Here is a 23,297-nt window from a genome sequence, read left to right as displayed (position 1 = left end):
ATACCATGGTAACAAGGATCTGTAATAAAATACTGCTCATTACTTTTGCTTCTCATGTTAACACAATGATTTAAAATTTCCAGCACTCACATAACATCCCAATTAGTGCACTGAGCCACCGCGCACCAGCCGACAGAATAGCCTAAGATGAGGTAAAGCCTAAGCTTATATCGTGAAGATGAACATCATTTTAAGCATGTATACACACTGTTGGCAAAACAAAGCAAAATTTAATAGCACCAACCCTACCTACCTGCACCCAAACCGTTCTATAGAAGGAAAAATATGTTTTCAAGATGAACAAGCCTTTATCATAACAGCTAACGAAAACGGAGTTCGATCGATTTGTCCAAACGGTTCCCGTAAATGCTAAATGTGTTTGATATAGTTACATGTAGTAGAAGCATATATCGTGTATGGTGTCTGTTATACCGTGAGTCAACACAAACCTCGTACTAAATGAGAGTGAGCAAGCCACACACATTACTAATGAACTTTTTAATTTTGTGTCCGATCAACCTGGCAAAAAGCTCGTACTTATTTTGTATGCCTCTTCCATTGATCCCACTTTAGCAGAAGAATCAACAAAAATTACATAACCATTACAAAAGCCTATACAAAATATAATAGCTATGGTATAGCCGGCGACATCGCCTTTTATAATAGGTACTAGTCGGTGACATCGCCATTCAGTTGCAGAAGAAAGTTTGGAGAGACAAAACGTTTATACAGGTCGTCGCAAGGTACGTGCGTCCTTATGTATGTATTTAGGTTAATTAATATCATTGTTTTCGAAGCTCCTGCTGGCCCTGTGCTACACCATAGAGCAAGTTGTGGCTACACCAACCCTTCACACTTTGAGCTGAGGGTTTTATTTATCATTTTTAAGTAAAAGTAAACATTCAATATTTGTGTAAAAGCAATAGTGCCCCACGGGTGTGGATTAATTATGAGGCTACAAAGTAACTACATGTATATTATGAGAGGTGGGGAAACATTGGTGTGAATCATGAAACAATAAGAACGAGTTTTCTTTTACAATGTGTTGAATTAAAAATAAATTCTCGTTTTTTGTTTTTCTTGGGTTTTTTTTTGGGGGGGGGCAGGGGGTTGTGGGGGGTGTTCTTTGCTGAACTTCGTTTGTGTTTGTACTTTTCGTCCATTGACTCAGTGTGTGGGGGCTTGCAATTTGTATTTGCCTCATTTTGATGTCGACTTCTACGTGGGCTCCCCTTTTGTGTCATTAAGAATTATTTTTATGGATCTACTTTGTCATACATTCGTTCATTTGTATCTCTCCTTGCGTAGTGTATATGGTAAGGTTTTGCATTGAACATTTCAGAGGGTAGTTACATCTGCTAGATAGTAATGATAGTGAGCTGTAGTTATAAAAAATCCTCTCCAATGGCTTAATAAAGGAAGCAACATCCTATACTATATGCCGTTGGTATATTCTTGCCAGTTTTACGGCACACTCTGACTCAAATTAAACTGGGACTGTTTTTGTCTGCTATTATACGTAGACTAGCCGAGGTTAATATTTTGTATTAGCAGTTCAGGTCCAGCTTTTAGAAAGGGAAAATTACTGGGTCCTAATTTGGAAGAATGTTTAAATTTGGTAGGTAGTCGAGAAGGATTTCGAGTGGCGAAATAACACTTATTGAAGCATTTCGAGCCATACACTCTGTAATCGTTTCAAGTTACAGACCCGACGTCCTTGTCTTCGTTTCCTAGAGCCCCTCCCAGTCATCACGTGTTAGTCACTGTATCACGTGGTATTGGATACTCATTCGTTATCGTAAATTCAGATATGTATCTATTTTTGTTTAATCTGTTGACTGATGTTGTTTATGGTAGTGATTTATTAATTGATTGATTTTCTTTTGATTTGTATTTATCGTTTTACTAAGAACTATTGTCCCTGTTCAAGTACACATGATGTTTGTGTTATGCTTATCTTGTATTAAATCGATTACACAAGTGCTTAAATAACATTCCTTAATAAAAAAAAACAATTACAGTTTATGCTTAATCCAACTCATCCCTAGATGACGTCAGCCGCCATGCTTCCTATCACAACCTGCCTTCTCGCCATGGTTGCCATGTCAAGCGCCCTCACCGACGATCAGATAGCTCGCTTCATGACGTCAGACATGGTCGAGGGCAACACAGGGGAGACAGGAATGGTGACCATTACTACGGCAAATGGCATGCATACCATCACCAGTAACGGGGTACCAGACCATGCTACTGCGGATTACCCAAATTTGGCTAACCCGAATGATATCACAGTACAGACGCATGAATGGGAGATTCCAGTCAACCCTACGGTAGCCGATTCTACCACCGATCTGCCAATGGGACCAATCGGTGTAGCAATCAATGGAATTCCGTTCTTCAACCCTTACACAGCTACAGGTGAGGATCACGATTCAAAATCAAAACAGCGGCTTTATATTACTGTTCAATAAAAAATGTATATACAACCACGAAGCAAAGATAAACTTTGATTCCAAAAATAATTGTTTCCTGACGACTGTTGCATTTTTGTAGGAGAGGATGCCGTGCTTACAGAGACCTTCGACAGCTGTGATGGCCACCCAACAAACCGAGGTACCTATCATTACCACAAACAGCCGTCGTCCTGCGTCTTCAGCATCGTTGATGGGGAACCCTCACCGTTGATAGGCGTGGCCCTGGATGGGTTTCCCATCTATGGCCCTAATGACGAGAACGGCAATACGCTGACGTCATCAGACCTGGACGAGTGCCACGGCCGGTCCGTGAACGGGCAGTATCAGTATCACACCACGAGTGATTTCCCGTACATAATGGGATGTTTCAAAGGCGAGTACACGAGCACTCTGCCCCCAAATGGGCCCCCTGATGGGTCCCAGGGTACAAACATGCCCCCAGACAACGGCCAAGCAAATTTGAAAAGCAGCTTACTGGCTATTCTCAGTGTGTTGGCTCTCATGGTCGCGATATTCTAAAGATAATAGCGAATGATCCGTTTAAAGGTTTCACTCCCCATTCAACCACAATATTACAAGTAATTCAAACTCTAGTTTTATCTTTTGACGAATGCAAGGATTACGGACATTCTGTTATTAATTGATAAATTAATTCAGTATCAATGAATTCATTCTGGTAACAAAGTTTTACTTTAAACATTTACTCGGAATTTGTTCACTTTATTTGTATTTATTTGATTATGTTTTTTAAGTTTATGTTAATGCAATTTGTTTGGATATAATTTTAAATGACGTCAGCATTTATGAATAAAAAGATATATATAGTAGCATTAATAAAATAAACTTACAGACGGCAAGTTTCCTAGTTCCACTTTTTTTTAATTACAAGTTTGTTTTAAGAGTTAGTAATTTGGTCAGAGTTTTATCAGCATATTTTGGTTAGATCAAGGTAGTATCAGTCTGCGGTGCAAACTATGTGATGTGACACGTACCGGTGTCATATTTAGTATAGCGCGTAAGATATGTGAAAACGTCCACCGGATACCATAGCTGTTTGCGAAATGTACTGGGGCACCTATCAAATTTCAAGTGCACCTTCATCAGGACCATTTTAGTTGATAATTCATCACCGACACCACGAAGTAACACTCTACCGTGTTAAACCATATTTTTTTCGATTTTCAGTTTTTTTTTATTTTTAAACATTATTCATCAAGGCCTACCTTTGTACGAAGTTTCAAAGCTTCAAGAGCTTTACTTTAATAATTACGCCAAGTATCCATGGCAACTTTTGCGTGAAAGTGACAATTTTCGTTTTCACGAAGTAACACTCAAGTATCCATTAACCATTGCAATGCATGGCGCGCACTCTGCTCATTAAGACAAAAAGTGAGCAAAAACGTTTTTACGAAGTAACACTCTTCTTGTAATAAGTAATTTGTATGAGCGCGCGCGCGCTGACCTGAAGTTGCACTTTCCTCGTGTTGTATACGTTGAAGAGTGTTACTTCGTGAACAAGAAAATTTACAGTTTTGCAGCTTTTTCGGTTTCACGAACTAACACTCATCCTTTTTCTCTTATTTCTTGTTTATTTAATACACAAACGGGTGAAAAACAGCAGATTTAATAAATTCAATTTATCAAGTATCCACAACGAGAAACCCAACTGAAAATACTCTGTCGTTTTGACGCAAAGTGTTGTTTTAAAAGGCGTTCAACTATAGTTGCCGTTTTCTCCGATTGCTAGTTTTTACTGGTATGTAGATGGGTGTTACTTCGTGGTGTTGGTGACGAATTATTGCGTCAACAGAGTTCTGACGGTGAGATTTTTTTAGGAGGTCGTTTTCTTTATCTTTCCTGTTGCATTATTACTCCATTTCTGCACATCCGGTCACGTTTTAGAGCCTTTGAAGAAAAAAAATGACGGTAGGCCTATATTAATGTGTCGACGGATTTTCAGATGACGTACATTCAGACAGTCGTTTTAGCAAAAGATGACGGTACATTAATGAGTGTTATACAAATAAATGCACATATTAATGAGTGTTATACAAATAAATGCACACAGACCAAACACTACCGGCACAAGTATGAAATTGATGTACACTTTTCACTCAGTTTTTTGTCAGGTGTCTCGCAGTTTCGTTGATCAGTCTTTGAATTTCTGCACGTCGTTTCATTACCGTTTTGAGCTTGCATGGAACTTTTTCACATCGATGTATGTTTTCGCTCTAAACGCTTTGGCTGATGGTTTTGTAGCTAACCGTCTGTTGTTCTGATAAAATACCGGTAAAGTTCGACATGTGCTCATTCTATAAACTTACCATTTGTTGGTTTGGGTTTCTTGGGGTGTTGTTAAGTGGGCGTCTTACTCTTATCAATTGCTCCCGAATTCTGGTATCAATTCCGCTAGCCTCTACTCGCAGTCACTACATGTGTTTCCGTTTGGTAATGGGAGAGCTGACTTCTCGACAACACGAGGTGACTTTCATCATGTCAATCCTCAACGTCGCCTTATCGCATAACAAGACGACATTGGATGAGAAGTTTAACTTCCTGCTCTATGAAGGGCCGTTTGATGCGTCCCAGTATAACGAAATTCTACGGCGATTTCAAGAACAGATTACCAGGAAGAACACCGAAGATGACCGCCGGTTGAAAAATGTGATGGCAGCGGCTGGAGTGTCAAACACCTCCACACAAAATCCTTGGCATAAAACTGCCGTTGAGTGCGATTCTATTCTCGGCAATTTCACTCTGCTGTCCACGCTGAAAAGCGCCAACTATGATCTTCTGATAGGTGACCCGGCGGCTTATTTATGTACACCTTTATTGGCAGAGGTTCTGTCTATTCCCTTCCTCCAATATTCAATTCAAGGACTTCGAGTTATGCATCACGATCGATGGTTCAACCAGCCTATCTATCCCTCCTTCATGCCGATGCCTCTGATATCGTTCTGCGATTCCATGTCATTCAAAGAACGACTGCAGAATTTTTTGGTCTACAAGATAGCAGGCCTGCTGATAGATAGCAATGCCTTAGCTGCGTTTGAAAAGGTTAAGGATAAACACGCCATTCGGCCGAATTCGTCACTTAGCAACCTGTTGATGCGATCCCAGCTTCTCCTCGTTAACTCTGACTCACGTGTGCAAGAGTTACCACGCCCTCTACTGCCGAATGTCGTCCAAGTGGGCGGAGTTACTGCTGCACCAGCACAACCTTTAGAAAAGGTATACGCACATTGTATATAATGAGTAAGGTTATAATTATGTTTTTGTTTGTTTTGCAAACCTACTTACCTTAATTAAGCTGATTATTCTATGGACCCTGAAATAAAAAAAATCGTCTTTTACCTTTTCTAGGATCTCCAGGAGTTTTTCGAAGGTTCCGGTCCACACGGCGTGGTCGTTATTTCCATGGGAACGTCGCTTGGATTTGACGAATCAAGCAGTCGTGATGTATGTAGCTGGTGCCTTGTCACGTTTAGAGCAGCGAGTACTGTGGATGCATCGGGGAACACGACCAACCAACATTGGCAACAATACTCGGCTAGTCGACTGGATACCTATCAATGACGTCTTGGGTATGAACTGGTTTGTAAAATAATACATCCAACTGGTGGATTGTTGGAAAAGTATCATGTTACTAGAGGTTTGGCTGTAAAGATAATGCAAAAAAGTGCGAGGGAAAATGGCTTTATATGCTCAAATAAAAAATTATTACTGATTATTATAATAAAACAAACTTTTTACATTATAGTGTGTTCCGGTCACGTGCTTCGATTCCAATATGGCGACTCGGCCTTTATTTTGCTCAATTAAATTATTAGGTTTTTCTATTTGTCTTATGAATTATTTTGCAATGCTAGATGGAGAGTGAATTTTTAAATGCCATGCAAATATTTCAGAGGAAACATCAAGTTTGTCCATTTTTTTTCAATCTTCTCAGGTCACCCCAAAACCAAAGTTCTTGTCAACCACGGCGGGACGAACACTGTCCTAGAAGCTATCTACCACGGCGTACCTATGGTTCTGATTCCGCTGGCTAACGACATGTTTGATATCACAGATAGGGCGGTGTGTAGGGGTGTGGCTTTAAGACTCAACATGCCGACACTCACGGGGGACGTCCTAATAGAAGCCATCAAGAAAGTTGTCTCTGAACCGAGGTGCATTTTTACAACAAAAATCCAGTAAATTGTTCTTTTTCCAACAATTACATTACACGGAATAAACACATTCATTTAACAACACACAGAGAAATGTCACCATTTTTTCTTTTGCTATTTCTGCAGATTTCAAGACGCATCTTCTCATCTATCGGCGGTGTTCAAAGAAATAACGCCCTCACCGGTTGACACAGCCGCCTTTTGGATCGAGCACGTGCTCAAACATGGCGGCGACCACCTCCAACAAGAGTTCGATCAATCACTGAATATTCATGAGTCCATGTTCCTTGTGAATCTGCTCATTGCTGGTACTTTTGTCGTTTTTGTAAAAGTGGTATCGAAGGTTTACGATGTCATATGCAAATTGTAGAGGGCTAACTAGAATATCGGCTCAGCAGAGGACATCACGCAGTGATACATGAATTCCAAATTACAATCTTATCACCCAAACGATCGAAATAATTTAAAAAGCACAACAGTACATCTCTTTTATAAATGGCTGGATTTTAAAGAATCGAATTTGTTTTGCAGGTGGTTGACAAACAACGTAACAATTAATAATCCGCGGTACGGTTTGGTATTCAATTCAAGAAACAGTAGTAGATTAATGCAGCATTTTATAGCTGCTTGAGAAATACGGGCAGCTCGACCTCATAAAGCTTTCTGCACATTCTGCACGCGATTTCATTGGACGTTTTCTTTTATTTCATGTTTGTTCGATTTATGACGTAACGCCAAGGCAACCACGGTTTTCAAGTGCCAGGTGGGTTCGGGCATTTTGTAAAAAAGGCCGGTACATTTATATTGAGCGGTGTTGTTCGAGTGCACTTCAGACCGGTAGTGTGAATACGCTATTCCGGAAGTATACCCGCTCACGACAGTTTTTTGGGGGTCTGGTCCGGTGTCTCGTAGTTTCGTTGATCAGTCTTTGTATTTTCCGCACGTCGTTTCGTTATCGTTTTGAGCTTGCTTGGAACTTTTTTCATCGATGCATGTTTTTGCTCTCAACGCTTAGGCGGATGATTTTGTAGCCCGATCCGAACTAGTGCAACAAACGTCTGTTGTTCTGACAAAATAAAGTTCGACATGTGCTCATTCTATAAATTTACCATTTGTTGGTTTGGGTTTCTTGGGGTGTTGTTAAGTGGGCGTCTTACTCTTATCAATTGCTCCCGAATTCTGGTATCAATTCCGCTAGCCTCTACTCGCAGTCACTACATGTGTTTCCGTTTGGTAATGGGAGCGCTGACTTCTCGACGACACGAGGTGACGTTCATCATGTCAATCCTCAACGTCGCCTTATCGCATAACAAGACGACACTGGATGAGAAGTTTAACTTCATTCTCTATGAAGGGCCGTTTGATGCGTCCCAGTATGACGAAATTCTACGGCGATTTCAAGAACAGATTACCAGGAAGAACACCGTAGATGACCGCCGGTTGAAAAATTGGATGGCAGCGGCTGATAGTGTGTCAAACACCTCCACGCAAAATCCTTGGCATAAAACTGCCGTCGAGTGCGATTCTATTCTCGGCAATTTCACTCTGCTGTCCACGCTGAAAAGTGCCAAATATGATCTTCTGATAGGCGACCCGGCGGCTAATTTATGTACACCTTTATTGGCAGAGGTTCTGTCTATTCCCTTCCTCCAATATTCAATTCAAGGACTTCGAGTTATGCATCACGATCGATGGTTCAACCAGCCTATCTATCCCTCCTTCATGCCGATGCCTCTAATGTCGTTCTGCGATTCCATGTCATTCAAAGTCCGACTTAAAAATTTCATTTCCTACAAGTTTGCTAGCCTGCTCATAGATAGCAATGCCTTCGCTGCGTTTGAAAAAGTTAAAGAAAAACACGTCATTCGGCCGGATGCGTCGCTTGGCAACCTGTTGATGCGATCCCAGCTTCTTCTCGTGAACTCCGACCTACGCGTGCAGGAGTTTGCACGCCCTTTTCTGCCGAATGTCATACCAGTGGGCGGAGTTACTGCTGCACCAGCACAACCTTTAGAAAAGGTATATTAGATTCGTATGTTTGTTTTTGTTCGTTGTTTGTTGGGGTTGTTTGTTTTGCAAACCTACTTACCTTAATTAAGCTGATTATTCTATGGACCCTGAAATGAAAAAAATCGTCTTTTACCTTTTCTAGGATCTCCAGGAGTTTTTCGAAGGTTCCGGTCCACACGGCGTGGTCGTTATTTCCATGGGAACGTCGCTGGGATTTGACGAATCAAGCAGTCGTGATGTAGCTGGTGCCTTGTCACGTTTAGAGCAGCGAGTACTGTGGATGCATCGGGGAACACGACCAACCAACATTGGCAACAATACTCGGCTAATCGACTGGATAACTATCAATGACGTTTTGGGTATGAACTGGCTAGTTTGAAAAGTTTACTTAAATATATATGTTTTTATAGGCCTACGTATTTTTTCCGGCCACGTGGTTCACAGTTCCAATTCTCAACATGGCGACTCCGCCTGGGTTGTATACAGGCCTAATGCCCAAAATAATTAACAACAGTCACTAAACTGTGAAAAGTGGTTTTACGATTTTTCTTGTACTTTCCCTCCGTGTACAATAAATGCCATGCCCATTTCCCGAAAGTAACATCTGTTTTTCATCCATTCTTTTTTGTTAATCTTCTCAGGTCACCCCAAAACCAAAGTCCTTGTCAACCACGGCGGGACGAACACTGTCCTAGAAGCAATCTACCACGGCGTGCCTATGGTTCTGATTCCGCTGGCTAACGACATGTTTGATATCACGGATAGAGCGGTGTGTAGGGGTGTGGCTTTAAGACTCAACATGCCGACACTCACGGGGGACGTCCTAATAGAAGCCATCAAGAAAGTTGTCTCTGAACCGGGGTGAGTTTAAACCCAACATTGTCTGTTGATCATTTTTTTCCTCCAACAATTACATTGTATCTCATAGCCTTATTAATTTAAGCACACTGAGAAATTTGAACCCCCCCCCCACCCTTATATTTTTCTCTTCAGATTCGAAGAAACGTCCGCTCAACTATCGGCGGTGTTCAAAGAAATGACGCCCTCACCGGTGGAAACAGCCGCCTTTTGGATCGAGCATGTGCTGAAACATGGCGGCGACCACCTCCGACCAAAGTTTGCTGAATCGCTGAATATTTATCAGTCCATATTCCTAGTGATTCTGTTCATTATTGGTGTCAGTTTTCTTGTTTTTGTTAAAGTGATGTCTTATTTATGGCGGTGTACGAAGAAAAGGGTTAGCTAATGTCAAAGTTAGAAATTGTTTTAACAGAGAACAGCGCGCAGTACAAACATGAATTAGACCTATAGTACAATTTTATAACCCATAAGGATGTTCCATAGTTCACGAATCATAATAGACCTACAAAGCACAAGTCAATAATGGCATCTATTCCACATAATGTCGAACAATGCAAAATAACCAGCCTCACCAGCAGTCACTGTTCAGATTTTAATAGTGACGTACAGCCCGTCACTTTGTAATTGGTATAACACAGTAGGTAGGCCAGAAGATGCATCATTTTTTGCTGGTACACAGATTATTGCAGCATTGTAAATATTAATGTTTATACTGGTAGCCTTAGTTTGGTTGAAATAAATGTTGGTTTCGTCCCTATAGAACATGCCTGCACAATATTCAAACAAAAGACAATACAAATTCTTTTTGAAAGTTTACCTACCATACATTTTTTTTATTAAAAAAGTGTCAATTGTTTTTAAAAGTATAGCTGTTGGAGTGCCGGGGCCTGGGTTCGAATCCCGATATGTGGCTTCGAATACTAGGTCATCTGACTTAGAGATTTAGGCACAGTATTCAGTAGATTCAGTAGATTCAGTAGATTATCCGGATTTTCAGAGCGATGGGTACAGAATTAAATGCCTCGTCTCAAGCGGAGTTCCCATTGCGAGTACATATATATTTGCAGGGCATGGGTTATACCGAAACAGATATTTTCTATTACTGCTGGCAATTATTAAACATTTAAATAAAATCTAGAAAATATTTCGTTTAATTTAATCTAATTCTGTTTTAACTTCTTACGAGCAAAATATATTTTCAATTTCTAACTTCATTTTAAATCCGTTAAAAAATTCCACAACTAAAACATGGAGAGAAATACGAATAGACCAACTTTAATCAAACAATACAACATGATCCGGTAATATTTCAGGATGAATTTGTTTTTTCGTCATATACATGTAGTATTTCGTACCGCTATGAAAAAAAAAAGTCATTGCACTTTTTCAGTATTACACTGCAGACAAGGAATAGTCAAACGCACGAAAAAGACTAGCAAGAACGTCCAAAGCGTCACGTGATCGGCCCGCACGTGATTCTTCACGTGATCGACTGCTCGAAGAGTTACACAAGCCAGGTATAAAAACAACTGCGCTGATTGTTTTTAGACCAAATCACCGGACTCTGGTGGGGCAGCGGGATGCAGCAACTGAGTCTAGCGGGCCTAGGGCTCGCTCTGACCCTCCTGGCTTTGCCGGGAGGGTCGAATGCCTTCCTGGATTCGATGTGTAACTCCACACATTCAATCTACGACACGTCCGTCAGTTTGCTGAATGGCACCAGTTACAAACTGGACCAATACAGCGGTAAAGTGTTGGTCATCGTCAATGTGGCTAGTTTCTGAGGTCTAGCCGCCCCTCAGTACCCTTCACTGAATGCACTCCGCAAGGCGTACGAGGGAAAAATCGAGATTCTGGGCTTCCCCTGCAACCAATTCCTGCTGCAGGAGCCGGAAGCAAACGGCGAGATTCTCAACTTGTTAAAGTATGTCCGACCTGGGAAGGGATTCATGCCGACTTTCCCCATGCACGAAAAGGTGGAAGTCAATGGAAAGACTGCCCATCAGCTGTACAAGACGCTGAAGGTATGTGGGCAATCATGCATAGTGTACATGTATTTAAAAATTATACAGTTTGAGATCGAATTGTTTTGATTATAAAACAAAAAAAATTGCATTAGTGGAATACAACCCTCTTTATGACTGTGTTCTGGTAATATCACTTGTGCAGTGCTAGTGCCGTTTCCATAATGTGACGTCTTTTTACTCATGTTCAGTCTTTCTCATTCTCTCTTTTTCATCCCGTCAGGGTTTCTGTCCAGCAGTCAAGGAGGAGATTGGTGACCCAACCAATTTCTACTGGACTCCTATCAGCAACAACGATATCACTTGGAACTTTCAGAAGTTCCTGATTGACACCAAAGGGTTCCCCTTCAAGCGTTATGACCCACTGGTGGATCCTTCGATGTTGAAGACTGACATTGACGCGCTGCTCAGCAAATCCAAATAATTTACTTGAATTTCTTCATTTTCATAAGGAAACCACCACCAGCCCCCACCCCCACTTTCTCAGGGTCCCAATTTTACAGCTTTGTGAAATAATTTTTCTTAGCAGACAATAAATCATGTGCTTTGCAAAATTCAGATAATAACCAAGTGAATATCAAATGACATTTTACCTGGTTCTTTTCGTATAATTTAACAATGAAATCTCACCCTGAAATACACTATACTATCAGACATCTGAAATCTTCAACATTTGAAGTGATCTGTTCAATACATTTTGGTGAGGTTGGAATTCAAACACTTACCTTGCCTTGGATCCTGGTTCGATTCCCACCTAGTTTTCCTTACAACTAACGGCAATCAAAGCTTTATTTTCCTCTTGAAATCTTCATTTTCCTCTTTCCTTTTTGCGATCCTGAAGCTGATAAAGAATTTTTTTTATAAAATAATACTTTTCTTTACAATAATTAATCCCCCGTTTGAGTCCCCAATTTTCGCACAAATAAAATATCTCAAAAACTGTATGTTAAAATTTGTATTTTCAAGATGAAATTTCCAATTCAAGTAAACCACTTACGTTTACAGTAGTTAGCAGTAAAGATTGTAAGACATGCATTTACAAATGTATTCATAGTACTTAATTGATGGCTTTGTAAAGAACTCGAGCTTTCTGTGCGATAAACTTGTGATACACAATTTATGACGAGCAAATCTTAAACGCTTTGTGCGAGGGGTTTGTTCCGATGTCACCCTACATGTCTGCCCTTGTGCATTCGGGCACGCATGGAAAGAGTGAGTGTGTAGACACAATGCAGAAATGTTTGTAAAATCCTACAGAGTCTTGATTTCTTTCTTGGTCATGGAAAACCAATTTTTGTAAAAGCAAGCAAACAGGATGAACATGTAATTTGTTTGAATTAAATATTCTTTACAACCAGTCAATACCTTTGTATGTTTGTGTTTTCTCTTTCATATGTTCCTCTTGAACTTTGGGAGTTGTTATGTTGCCTCAAAGGTTTCTGTATGTGATACAAGTACACAAGCATGCAACTTTAACAAACATTCATTTTCATAATTGACTTAATCTTTTATTTGGCGTTTTGAATTCTCACTTTATATTTATTTGTTACAATTTTAATATTAACTTTTTATCACCTGGGCTCAATAAAATTACGGTTTTTATACACAAAATAAGACTATACATTTATACATGGGATAATGCCACTTTCGTGTATGCTTTATACAAAAAGAAAATGTCTTTCATTTAGGTGAAATCTGGTAAGATCAGCCAGTTTAAGTAGAAAATACATCCCAGAATGGGAGTATTTTCTACCACGAGCAAGCTATCTTCCACAAAGGAAATTTACAAATATTCAACTGAAATCTGATGACTGCTATCAACGCTTGAATCTGATTGATTTTGGAACAATTACAGGTTAAACAATTTGAAAAAAAAACCCCACAAATCAAAGAAAATCAAAGAGAACTTTAAGAAACTCAGAAAATCAGAATAATAATTCTGAAAATTAAAGATACGGACATAAGATGACTACAACCCAAACAATTATGGTGATGACATAAGAGTTCATACAAAAATCCTCAGATTATTCAAGAATGTATACAGGTACATGTAGTAAAATAAAACACAAAAACTAATCATAAAACTGTTTTTTCAAATAAAATTAAACTTTACTAGTGAAATGTATCTCAGTTGCGTTGACCAATGACCTTAGATGAGGGATATTTTTTGCTCACTAAGCATAGCTATGGTGGTGTAAGAAAGAAAAATAAGATTGCCTTTAAATTTGTGCCTCTTTAATCAGAGCTTTACTTTCATTGAAATGTTCCATTTCATCATGCACACAGCTGTGTCGTATACTGCCTAGTTCATTTAAGCAGTTTTAAGTAAAATAAGTGGTTCACATCTAGGTTGGGTTTATGGCACTTGTATAGAAATTTATCAGCTACATGTACATGTGTATATCAATTTATTTTTAAACTTAACCATGTATGCACACAGGGCCTCCTAATACAAACACACAGATGTTTCCTTGTTCTCCAAAACAAAAATCTTGAGGTTTGGACTTCAATCGGTGCAGAGATTACGACAGTGATTAAAGCAATGTCCAGAGATTTTGCTTACACAATTTTCATTGACCCAGAATGCTCCAAAAAATGGGTAAATATGTTGTGAAAAATATACACATTTTATTGTTGGCATGGATGTCTCATTATTTGGGGTCTGTTATCAAAATTTTGGAATGATCTCTCAAGACCAGTGTCTTGTTTTCAATATTTAACAAATGTGTTAAAAGGAAAGAAAAAATGTCCTGCTGGAATTCATTTTCAATTTGTTTGAATGAGATTACAACTTACTGCATTTGATGCATGCATAAATACTATCAACTCTGCACCAGGTACAATGAGCATGGCTTACACTCTGAAGTGGTCAGAGTTTGGGGGATTATTGCATCTACATAAATTGAACCATTCAAATCTACAACCTGTCAGTGGTAGATGTATTGATAACTTCAGAACTATCCAGTTCAACTTGATCGATGGATTCAAAAGCTCATCAAACGATGCAATACTGGCCAATGTTCTTTGAGAAGAATCATTATCATCACACCATGTGAGGACTTTCCTGCTCGACTAAAGTGCCTTCAATTTCATCCCAAGCAGCTGATTCAAGAATGATCTTCGTCTCACTTCTGGACTATCCAACTCGGTTGGAGAGTCTTCCTCTTCATCCTCAGCGATGATGTAAGATACCTATTCAAGGCCCAGTGGACACACCTCAACAAACCACGACCTGATAAGAATTCAAGAATTATCTTCATCTAACTTGTGGAGTGAACTTTGTTGGAGTGTCTTCATTTCATCCACAGCGACAGGTTCAACAGAATATAAAACATATTGCTATATCAAATAAGAGTCCAGCTCTTTATGTAGGATGTTTGTTGAGTGCTTAGTAGGGAACGTATATTCCTCATTTGACAAGACCAAGACTGACTGCAAACTCTCTCAAAAATCACAGTAAGCAAGGCAGGTGAAGAGGTTCTTGTTTTGTCAGCTTCATATACATGTATACACATGCGGACGTATGCCATGGCATCACAGCTTCCATGCAGTGCTTGAGGTTATACAACCACAACAAGGATAGTCCTTACTCTGGGAAACTTCCAATGAGAAGAAAAAGACATCAAGGAAAAAGATATATCTTGATACCCACTTGCATGGCCAGATGAGCACTGCTGGCCAATGCATTTCATCATCCCTTAAATACATATCACTTGCATACAGGTATGATACTTCCATGTCAACTCATACAAAAGGCAAGGTGTCAAGAAAGAAATTTGTTGGGTTTTTTGTCAGCCTGAAAACTGACTTAGAAATCATTGTGGATGTGTGTCACGTGGAAAGTTGAAGATTTCAAGAAAGAGAATGGTTGTTTTTCTCAAGACACCGACTTGCATGCACGGGTGGGAGATGTTTGCCTACACATCTCATCATCTGAAGAAAACTTAACACTCATTGCATCAAATATTCATAAATCTTTGTAAACTCATGTCACGTGGAAAGTCAAAGATTTCAAGAAAGATTGGTTGTTTTTCTCAACAAGACACCTACTTGCATGCACGGGTGGGAGATGTTTGCCTACTCATCTCATCAGAAGAAGAATACTCAACACTCATTGCATCAAATATTCATAAATCTTGTGTCACGTGTAATGTAAGAGATTTCAAGAAATAGAATGGTTGTTTTTCTCAAGACACCGACTTGCATGCACGGGTGGGAGATGTTTGCCTGCACATCTCATCATCTGAAGAATACCTAACACTCATTGCATACAGATATGTGTAAATCTTTGTAAACTCGACCCGGAAAGTCAAAGATTTCAAGAAAGAGAATGGTTGTTTTTCTCAAGACACCGACTTGCATGCACAGGTTGGAGATGTTTGCCTACATATCTCATCAGAAGAAGAATACTTAACACTCATTGCATCAAATATTCATAAATCTTGTGTCACATGTAAAGTCAGAGATTTCAAGAAAGAGAATGGTTGTTTTTCTCAACAAGACACTGACTTGCATGCACGGATGGGAGATGTTTGCCTACGCATCTTATCATCTGAAGAATACTTAACACTCATTGCATCAAATATTCATAAATCTTGTGTCCAGGTAATGTAAGAGATTTCAAGAAATAGAATGGTTGTTTTTCTCAAGACACCGACTTGCATGCACGGGTGGGAGATGTTTGCCTGCACATCTCATCATCTGAAGAATACTGAACACTCATAGCATACAGATGTGTGTTAATCTTTGTAAACTCGACCTGGAAAGTCAAAGATTTCAAGAAAGAGAATGGTTGTTTTTCTCAAGACACCGACTTGCATGCACAGGTGGGAGATGTTTGCCTACACATCTCATCAGAAGAAGAATACTTAACACTCATTGCATCAAATATTCATAAATCTTGTGTCACGTGTAAAGTCAGAGATTTCAAGAAAGAGAATGGTTGTTTTGCTCCACAAGACACCGACTTGCATGCACGGGTGGGAGATGTTTGCCTACACATCTCATCAGAAGAAGAATACTCAACACTCATTGCATCAAATATTCATAAATCTTGTGTCACGTGTAAAGTCAGAGATTTCAAGAAAGAGAATGGTTGTTTTTCTCCACAAGACACCCACTTGCATGCACGGGTGGGAGATGTTTGCCTACGCATCCCATCATCTGAAGAATACTTTACACTCATTGCATCAAATATTTATAACTCCTTGTAAACTTGTGTCACATGGAAAGTCAAAGACTTCAAGAAAGAGAATGGTTGTTTTTGTAAACAACACACCGACTTGCATGCACAGATGGGAGATGTTTGCCTACACATCACATCATCTGAAGAATACTTAACACTCATTGCATCAAATATTTATTAATCTTGTGTCACGTGGAAAAACAAAGATTTCAAGAAAGAGAATGGTTATTTTTCTCAACAAGACACCCACTTGCATGCACGGATGGGAGATGTTTGCCTACTCATCTCATCATCTGAAGAATACCTAACACTCATTGCATACAGATATGTGTTAATCTTTGTAAACTCGACCTGGAAAGTCAAAGATTTCAAGAAAAAGAATGGTTGTTTTTCTCCACAAGACACTGACTTGCATGCACGGGTGGGAGATGTTTGCCTACACATCTCATCACAAGAAGAATACTCAACACTCATTGCATCAAATATTCATAAATCTTATGTCACGTGTAATGTAAGAGATTTCAAGAAATAGAATGGTTGTTTTTCTCAAGACACCGACTTGCATGCACGGGTGGGAGATGTTTGCCTGCACATCTCATCATCTGAAGAATACTTAACACTCATTGCATACAGATATGTGTAAATCGTTGTAAACTCGACCCGGAAAGTCAAAGATTTCAAGAAAGAGAAAGGTTGTTTTTCTCCACAAGACACCCACTTGCATGCACAGGTGAGAGAGATTGGAATTTTTATTTTCTGAAAATAAGATATGTAGCATCAGAGTTTAATATTCTGTTTCCTATTTACCCAAAAGTCAGGTACATTTATGATGGAAAATATGGTGACAGTACTGCAGTAAGTTGTGGAAAAGTTAACAAGTTCCTGTATAGTTTTTGTGGCTTACATATAGTTTACAAACTAGAATATACATCAGGTCAAAGGTCAAAGGTCAACAGCAACTGCTCTAGATTTGGTTTTAAACAAAAGGTGTTTTGTAAAATTAGTTGTGACATCATGCAAATGATTCTTTGTTAATAAACACAGTCTACAGAGCTGTGGTCTGAGAACATTCAGCTGAATTCTTATGAAATTAGCTTTTCAGATTAAACTTTGAATGAGTTGCTTTTTTAATAATCATTTTTTGATCAAAAAGTAGCATTAAACTCTTGGTCCAATTTCATCCCGCAATTGGGCCCAAGTTCACAGCAAGGAAATTGTTTGCATCAAGACTCAAGAATTTCTGATACATGTACGTGTATCAGTAGTGCTAAAACAATCATCAGTTGGCCACTAGCATTTTCGAGCTATGATGGACACAATATGAGGGCGCTATTTCATTTGGGTAAAGTCTTATGTGCATATTTTCCCAAATTGACCTAAAAAGCGCCCTCCTAAAAAAAAAAGCTTATCTCAGTGTTAGTTTTGGTGCCAGGTTTGGATGGCAACTGGAGGTGCACTGGTAAAATCAAGACGTGCAGCAAACAGGGTTAATAAAACGTCTTTCACATTAACACAAGAACTGTTGGGATTACCATGTGCTTAGGATCCTGTACTATTACCGCATGTCAATCATCTGAATAGAAACATTGCTAGCTATCTTGACATGTTGGCCTTCTTCATAGATCGTGGGCTGGGAGGGATGGGGGTGGAACCCCGCCTCCTTGCAGTTACTGATGAAGTTTACGCCGTAGTCAGGTGTCAGGGAGAAATAACCCGTCCTGAGAGGGTGACAGATGGATGGAAGAATGGTTAGACATGTGGCAGGAACTAGTCAAGAATTCTCCAAGAAAAATATTTTAAAAGTGTCACAATACCCTATTTATTAATCTGAAAATAAATTTTTCCAAGAGGCACACTGAATTCAAATATGAAACAGTTTGACAGAAAAGGTCTTTTTTTTTAACACAAAGTCCCCGTTCAAATAGTGGCAGTGCTCATGTGGTTTTGAAAAGATTGCCATAATGCCTTTTCAGAAAAAAAGGATTAGAGGTTTGGAGGATTTATGAGAGAAAGGTTGAAGAACCTTTTAGTACTTACTGATTATGAGCTGGTGCACAGACGATTGCTATAGCCTCAGCCATCATGACTTGATATGGACAATGAGTGTGAAGATCGATACTAGACATAAACGCTGTCTGTGTGGGATGAGTCTGCAAAGATGTTATTTCAAAGTCTCAATTAGTATCGAGTCTGGGCATGACCTACAGAGGGCAGTGTTCAGCTTATTAAGATTCTAAATATCAAAGTTCCCATAACTGGGCTGACCAAGAAAACTGCTATCTAGGTATTTCCATCCACAATCAGAATCAGCATCTCTTATTAAAAACCAAAAGAGCAGTTCTAAAGTGCTGACACGAATAAACTTGGTAAACATATGAAATTATAAATAATTTTTGCAAATAACCCTGGAGTCACTATCAAGTTTGTAATCCTGGACATTTTGTCCAGTTTTTGCTGACAAAGACACAATTTCATCACAGAAAATTTAAGGATCTATTGGCTTACATGAATCCATCCTAACGTGATGAGATCTTTCTTGTCCATGACATCAAAGATTTCTCCTTCGTTCACAGCCGTGCAGGAATCTGACGTCGACGTTTGCTTAGGAACGACGATGTGTGTGATGGTAAATGCATCATGGGACTGCAAGGGGGTAAATGTGGAGTAAATCATCAGTTGGACAATTTAAGCTGACGTTGTGATCTGGGTTCGAATCCACCCAGATTGAACTTTGGATAGGAGAGCTTTCAGGAAGCAGTGAGCATACATATGACAATTATGAACAGATGAAAGGAACAAAGTCAACTTGTATAAGTGTAACTACATTAACAATGTTGGTAGTTTTAACTTACCAGTTTACCAGCCAGTATACCGCATGTTTCCAAGTTCTTTGCTGTGTTGAGGTTTGCTATCGATAAGAATCTCTCTACCGTGTCCACGGGTACAAACAGGTCTCTCATCCCATAACGGTTCTTGGAGCTTGGGACGCTGCTTAGCAGATTTGAAGGCTTGGTTGACCGGTCAACTTTGAGGCTACGATCAACTGCTGGCGGGACGGGGCTAGATGAAAGAATTCAAATGAAAATATAGATGTAGGAATCCAAGAGTTTTAATTAGACAGAGCACCCTCTATTGACCCAAAGGAACTCAGATCATGTGACTTTGATCATGTGACCTCTATAAGACAATGATGTATGGACTTGGTAGTTTTTCTCACCTTGCAGTTGGTTTGGGGGTTATGTAATCCTCGGCGGGTTTGTAGACTGAATAACCTCCAGCCTTGACAGCATCGTATGAAGGAGGGGGTATACTAGGGGGCGTGGCTGAGGGTATGGCCCCGCCCGCTGCTTGTGCTGCTGCTGCTGCTGCTGCTGCAGCTGCTGCTGATGCAGCCAGCGCTCGTTTCTCTTCCTCCTCTCTCTGTTGCGCTCGTTGCTGCTCTTCAAGAATTGCTCGTCTTTGTTCCTCTAATTCTCGTTGTTGTTCCTCCCTCAACGATCGCTCCTTGGCCTCTTGGAGTTGTCTCCTCTCCTCTTCTTCTTCTTCATGTTTCCGTCTTCGCTGTTCATCCCATTTCTCCTGTTCCTTGCGCAGCTTTTCCTCTTCCAAAAGTCTTTGTGTCTGTAATCGTAATACAACAAAAAGCTCATTCCCAAACATTTTAAAAGTGGACTGTGCCAGAAAAAAAACTAAATGCAAGTCTACAGATTCATCTCTGCTAAGTTAAGTCAAATGTAATCCAATGCCAGGCAAGAGTGAAGCCTGCTGAATCCAACACAACCCTTCAACTAGAAAACTAGGTCTTTTGATAACTCTTCTTATTACCAAATTCCACTTAACTGTTGAAATGGTCGCGTCAAATTACATGTAATATATCATCATAACTCACCTCTCTTTCCTCCCATATCCTAAATTCCTTTTCAAATTTCTGCTTAAGTTTTGCTTTAGTGTCCTCTGCTCTTGGAAAAGCTTGCTTGACTTTCTGAAATGTAAAGGAAATATCCGATGATACACCAGCGTAGCCACATGGCCATTTTTGTAACAAAGAATGACTCTGTATGTAATTCGAATTCAAGCTGGAAACATAATGCAACCTTTGGGTTCAACTGATATCAAACTCTGACCCCACAGATGGAGTTGATGCTTCCTGCAAGCTCCAATAATAGGAATGTGGTCACCCTATACACATGGGAGGGATATTTTCTTTCTAGAAACTTCCTGGTTGCATTCAATCTAACGCGATGCAGTATTTCAATAGGAACTCTGTAACATGAAATAATGCTTGTTTGGTACTTTATCCATTAAAACAATGCATAACACCAGAATTGAAATACCCATAATGGCCTCGGTATTCAACCTTCTGTTTCTTAACAAAACATTAGAAAATTGAATATTTTGAACAACACATCCTAAAGTTCAGCTATTACATGTAAATTAAAAGACCTTACAGAAAGTTGACAGTTAATCACATTTCTTTACAAACGTGTACATGTACATTGTTTCCAGGGTCAATACAATTATTGTCAAAACTACATTTAAAGAAAAATGTTAACTGCATGGTCAAAAAGAGGGGGAAAACTAACAAACTGTACCCTTTTGGTCTCTTTAATATCTTCTGGTCTGGACTGTTTGTACTGAGGATGCTTCGGTAACTTCTCCACAAAAATGCTGAGCGTGCAAAGATAGAGAAAAAGATATTGGTCGGGCAGTTCCATCTTGACAAATGTGCCTCTTGTTACATCTTCCGACAATTTGTCCAAATGTTAGTGTGTGTTGTGTTCATAAAGTCTTGTGTATTTCAAAATGCAAGCCAAACCATAGGCTTCAAAGAAAATATAATTATGTTGATGATGTTTCTATAAACATACACATTACAAGTTGTTATAATTACTCAATGAGTGATCTGCAACATGCATATGAGTTCATCAAAACCCATGTCATCATTTCTATTTTTAGACCAATGAGTCAGGCATATATAGGCATTTCTTTGTGCACTGTGTAACTATTGTACTCTGTATTTGCAGTCATGCTCACAAAGCAAAGGTCAAAGTTCAACCTATTCAAACCTAGATAATTCTAGCAATGTACATCACGTACGTGCAGACAGCATTGGAAGATTATTAAATCTGTGAAATCAATACGTTTTGGCGAATATAATTTTTTTTAGAGCCAATGCCATTTTTCTCGACAATTCCTCAATATTAAGAGACAATAAAATTTCATTTGTGATCGTTTGATATTCAAAACTATTGTAGTATGTTTTTCTGGAATAAATTTTAAGACAAACCACACCTCTCTTATCAAGGTTTTAAATGTCGAAATTGTTAATTTTCCATTTTATCCTTATGAGCCAAAATGCTGAGCCAAAATGCTTACGTGATGAATTTGGAGTACAAGATGAAGGCATTTTCATAATTATGTTCCTCGTAGTAGACATCAGCCTATGTGAAAAACAGAACATTCTGAAAATCAAAACCTAATAAAAATCAGGGAAAAAAACTATTTGAAAGAAAAATGGACCTTACAAGATTTGTTTCTTTTCCCCACATTCTTGGCTAATTCTTCATGAGACTTACCATTCTCATCATTTCTTTGCCAGATCTGAAGTACCTAATGACTGGTACATTGTGATCTACCTCCACGGCCGAGCCTAGATGGGCTAGAGACCTCACCCTGTCTGACGGGGGCTCACACACTGCTACTGCCATCTTCCTCAGCAACATTTGAAAGAAAAGAAAATTAGTCAAAATTAGTGTCCCAAAAAAGATCTCACACCCTTCATATAATAATGTCACAACTGTCATAAAGAGATCCTTGCAACATCAGCTCTACATTACTTTGTAATAATGACACTGAATGTCAGGCCTGATTTCAATTTTTTTTTTACCATGTTATTACAATGGCAACACAGGCAGCCTCCCCCCTCCCTCAGCCTATTTCATTCTAATTTCTAGGAATGTAGGCTTATTTATTTGGCATCTACATGGACCTACCAAACTAGTTGGCGACATTCTCAATAAACAGGTATGTCATAGATACTCGTTCATTAAAAAAAATATTGAGGATAGCCGACCGCGCCCTCAACTCGGTGACTGACTTGACCGAGTCAGCGAGCGAGTTGATGGCCGCGCTGCCGCGTCATTTTCGGTCCTGTTTTCTTACCGTATTGATGCTGACAAACCTTGCAAAATGCTCAAATCGGTCTTCGAATTATTAGCATAAGTTGTGCACAGGCTAACATGAACATATGTGCTACACTGCGGTTCATTTAATCATTTCAAAATTCAAGTTGGTTGACGACCAGCCTGAAAAATAAACACAGGACGCCGCCATATTAGTCACTTAGCTGGTGACGCGCCGGCTGTTGACATACTTTACACGCGCTTATTTGCGCCGGGAACCAGTCACGTCATCAGCAGGTGAAAATGACAAAATTTGCTATTTATAAATTTTGAAGTGGTGTTGTTTGTTTTTGGAAGTCATGCATTAGACCTGTCATATAGTTTACTTTATTTGGTTGACGGGTTGATTATTTTAAAATTACGTTTCAAAGTATATATTTTGACATAGGACA

General features: G+C 39.4%; 3 protein-coding genes and 2 pseudogenes across 7 annotated transcripts; 4 read left to right on the top strand and 1 right to left on the bottom strand.

Moving 5' to 3' along the window:
• Nucleotides 1-644: 644 nt before the first annotated feature.
• Nucleotides 645-3,331, top strand: LOC119731744. The gene is made up of 3 exons (XM_038204985.1): nt 645-743; nt 2,049-2,418; nt 2,554-3,331. Exons 2-3 carry the CDS (start codon nt 2,049-2,051, stop codon nt 2,991-2,993), a joined length of 810 nt encoding a protein of 269 aa, XP_038060913.1. The 5' UTR covers nt 645-743; the 3' UTR covers nt 2,994-3,331.
• An 868-nt stretch (nt 3,332-4,199) lies between these two features.
• LOC119731743 lies at nt 4,200-7,747 on the top strand (annotated as a pseudogene).
• Nucleotides 7,706-10,289, top strand: LOC119731739 (UDP-glucuronosyltransferase 2C1-like). The gene is made up of 4 exons (XM_038204982.1): nt 7,706-8,662; nt 8,796-9,012; nt 9,295-9,514; nt 9,647-10,289. Exons 1-4 carry the CDS (start codon nt 7,730-7,732, stop codon nt 9,897-9,899), a joined length of 1,623 nt encoding a protein of 540 aa, XP_038060910.1. The 5' UTR covers nt 7,706-7,729; the 3' UTR covers nt 9,900-10,289.
• A 656-nt stretch (nt 10,290-10,945) lies between these two features.
• LOC119731742 lies at nt 10,946-12,900 on the top strand (annotated as a pseudogene). Its single transcript, XR_005271488.1, has 2 exons — nt 10,946-11,538; nt 11,762-12,900. The product of XR_005271488.1 is annotated as a glutathione peroxidase-like (transcript).
• A 3-nt stretch (nt 12,901-12,903) lies between these two features.
• LOC119731741 (STAM-binding protein-like A) lies at nt 12,904-23,086 on the bottom strand. 4 transcript variants are annotated; one of them, XR_005271486.1, is made up of 12 exons: nt 22,717-22,749; nt 22,300-22,431; nt 22,100-22,164; nt 21,316-21,391; nt 20,613-20,705; nt 19,941-20,344; nt 19,576-19,783; nt 19,229-19,366; nt 18,761-18,873; nt 17,187-18,441; nt 15,949-17,027; nt 13,626-15,792 (listed from the first exon to the last, which is right to left on the bottom strand). XR_005271486.1 is itself a non-coding variant. In XM_038204983.1 (11 exons), exons 1-10 carry the CDS (start codon nt 22,732-22,734, stop codon nt 18,279-18,281), a joined length of 1,410 nt encoding a protein of 469 aa, XP_038060911.1. In that variant the 5' UTR covers nt 22,735-22,749; the 3' UTR covers nt 12,904-12,977; nt 18,256-18,278. The 4 variants fall into 4 exon arrangements, 1 of the variants encoding a protein (XP_038060911.1); XM_038204983.1 differs by lacking the exons at nt 13,626-15,792; nt 15,949-17,027 and adding an exon at nt 12,904-12,977 and having other exon boundaries at nt 18,256-18,441; XR_005271487.1 differs by lacking the exon at nt 22,717-22,749 and adding an exon at nt 22,886-23,086 and having other exon boundaries at nt 13,626-17,027.
• Nucleotides 23,087-23,297: the final 211 nt, after the last annotated feature.

Source organism: Patiria miniata, unplaced genomic scaffold (assembly GCF_015706575.1).
Source record: "Patiria miniata isolate m_02_andy unplaced genomic scaffold, ASM1570657v1 HiC_scaffold_24, whole genome shotgun sequence".
Lineage (NCBI taxonomy): Eukaryota > Metazoa > Echinodermata > Asteroidea > Valvatida > Asterinidae > Patiria > Patiria miniata.
The sequence above is the reverse complement of the archived record's forward strand: the minus strand, read 5'-3'. Positions and strand labels throughout refer to the sequence as shown.

Coding starts and splice junctions, on each gene's coding strand:
- LOC119731744 (XM_038204985.1), top strand. CDS start 2,049: ATGACGTCAGCCGCCATGCTTCCTATCACAACCTGCCTTCTCGCCATG. Junction 2,419..2,553: donor CAACCCTTACACAGCTACAG/GTGAGGATCACG, acceptor GCATTTTTGTAG/GAGAGGATGCCGTGCTTACA.
- LOC119731739 (XM_038204982.1), top strand. CDS start 7,730: ATGTGCTCATTCTATAAATTTACCATTTGTTGGTTTGGGTTTCTTGGG. Junction 8,663..8,795: donor CAGCACAACCTTTAGAAAAG/GTATATTAGATT, acceptor TACCTTTTCTAG/GATCTCCAGGAGTTTTTCGA. Junction 9,013..9,294: donor AACTATCAATGACGTTTTGG/GTATGAACTGGC, acceptor TAATCTTCTCAG/GTCACCCCAAAACCAAAGTC.
- LOC119731741 (XM_038204983.1), bottom strand. Junction 20,345..20,612: donor GGATATGGGAGGAAAGAGAG/GTGAGTTATGAT, acceptor TTACGATTACAG/ACACAAAGACTTTTGGAAGA. Junction 19,367..19,575: donor GTATACTGGCTGGTAAACTG/GTAAGTTAAAAC, acceptor ACCCCCTTGCAG/TCCCATGATGCATTTACCAT.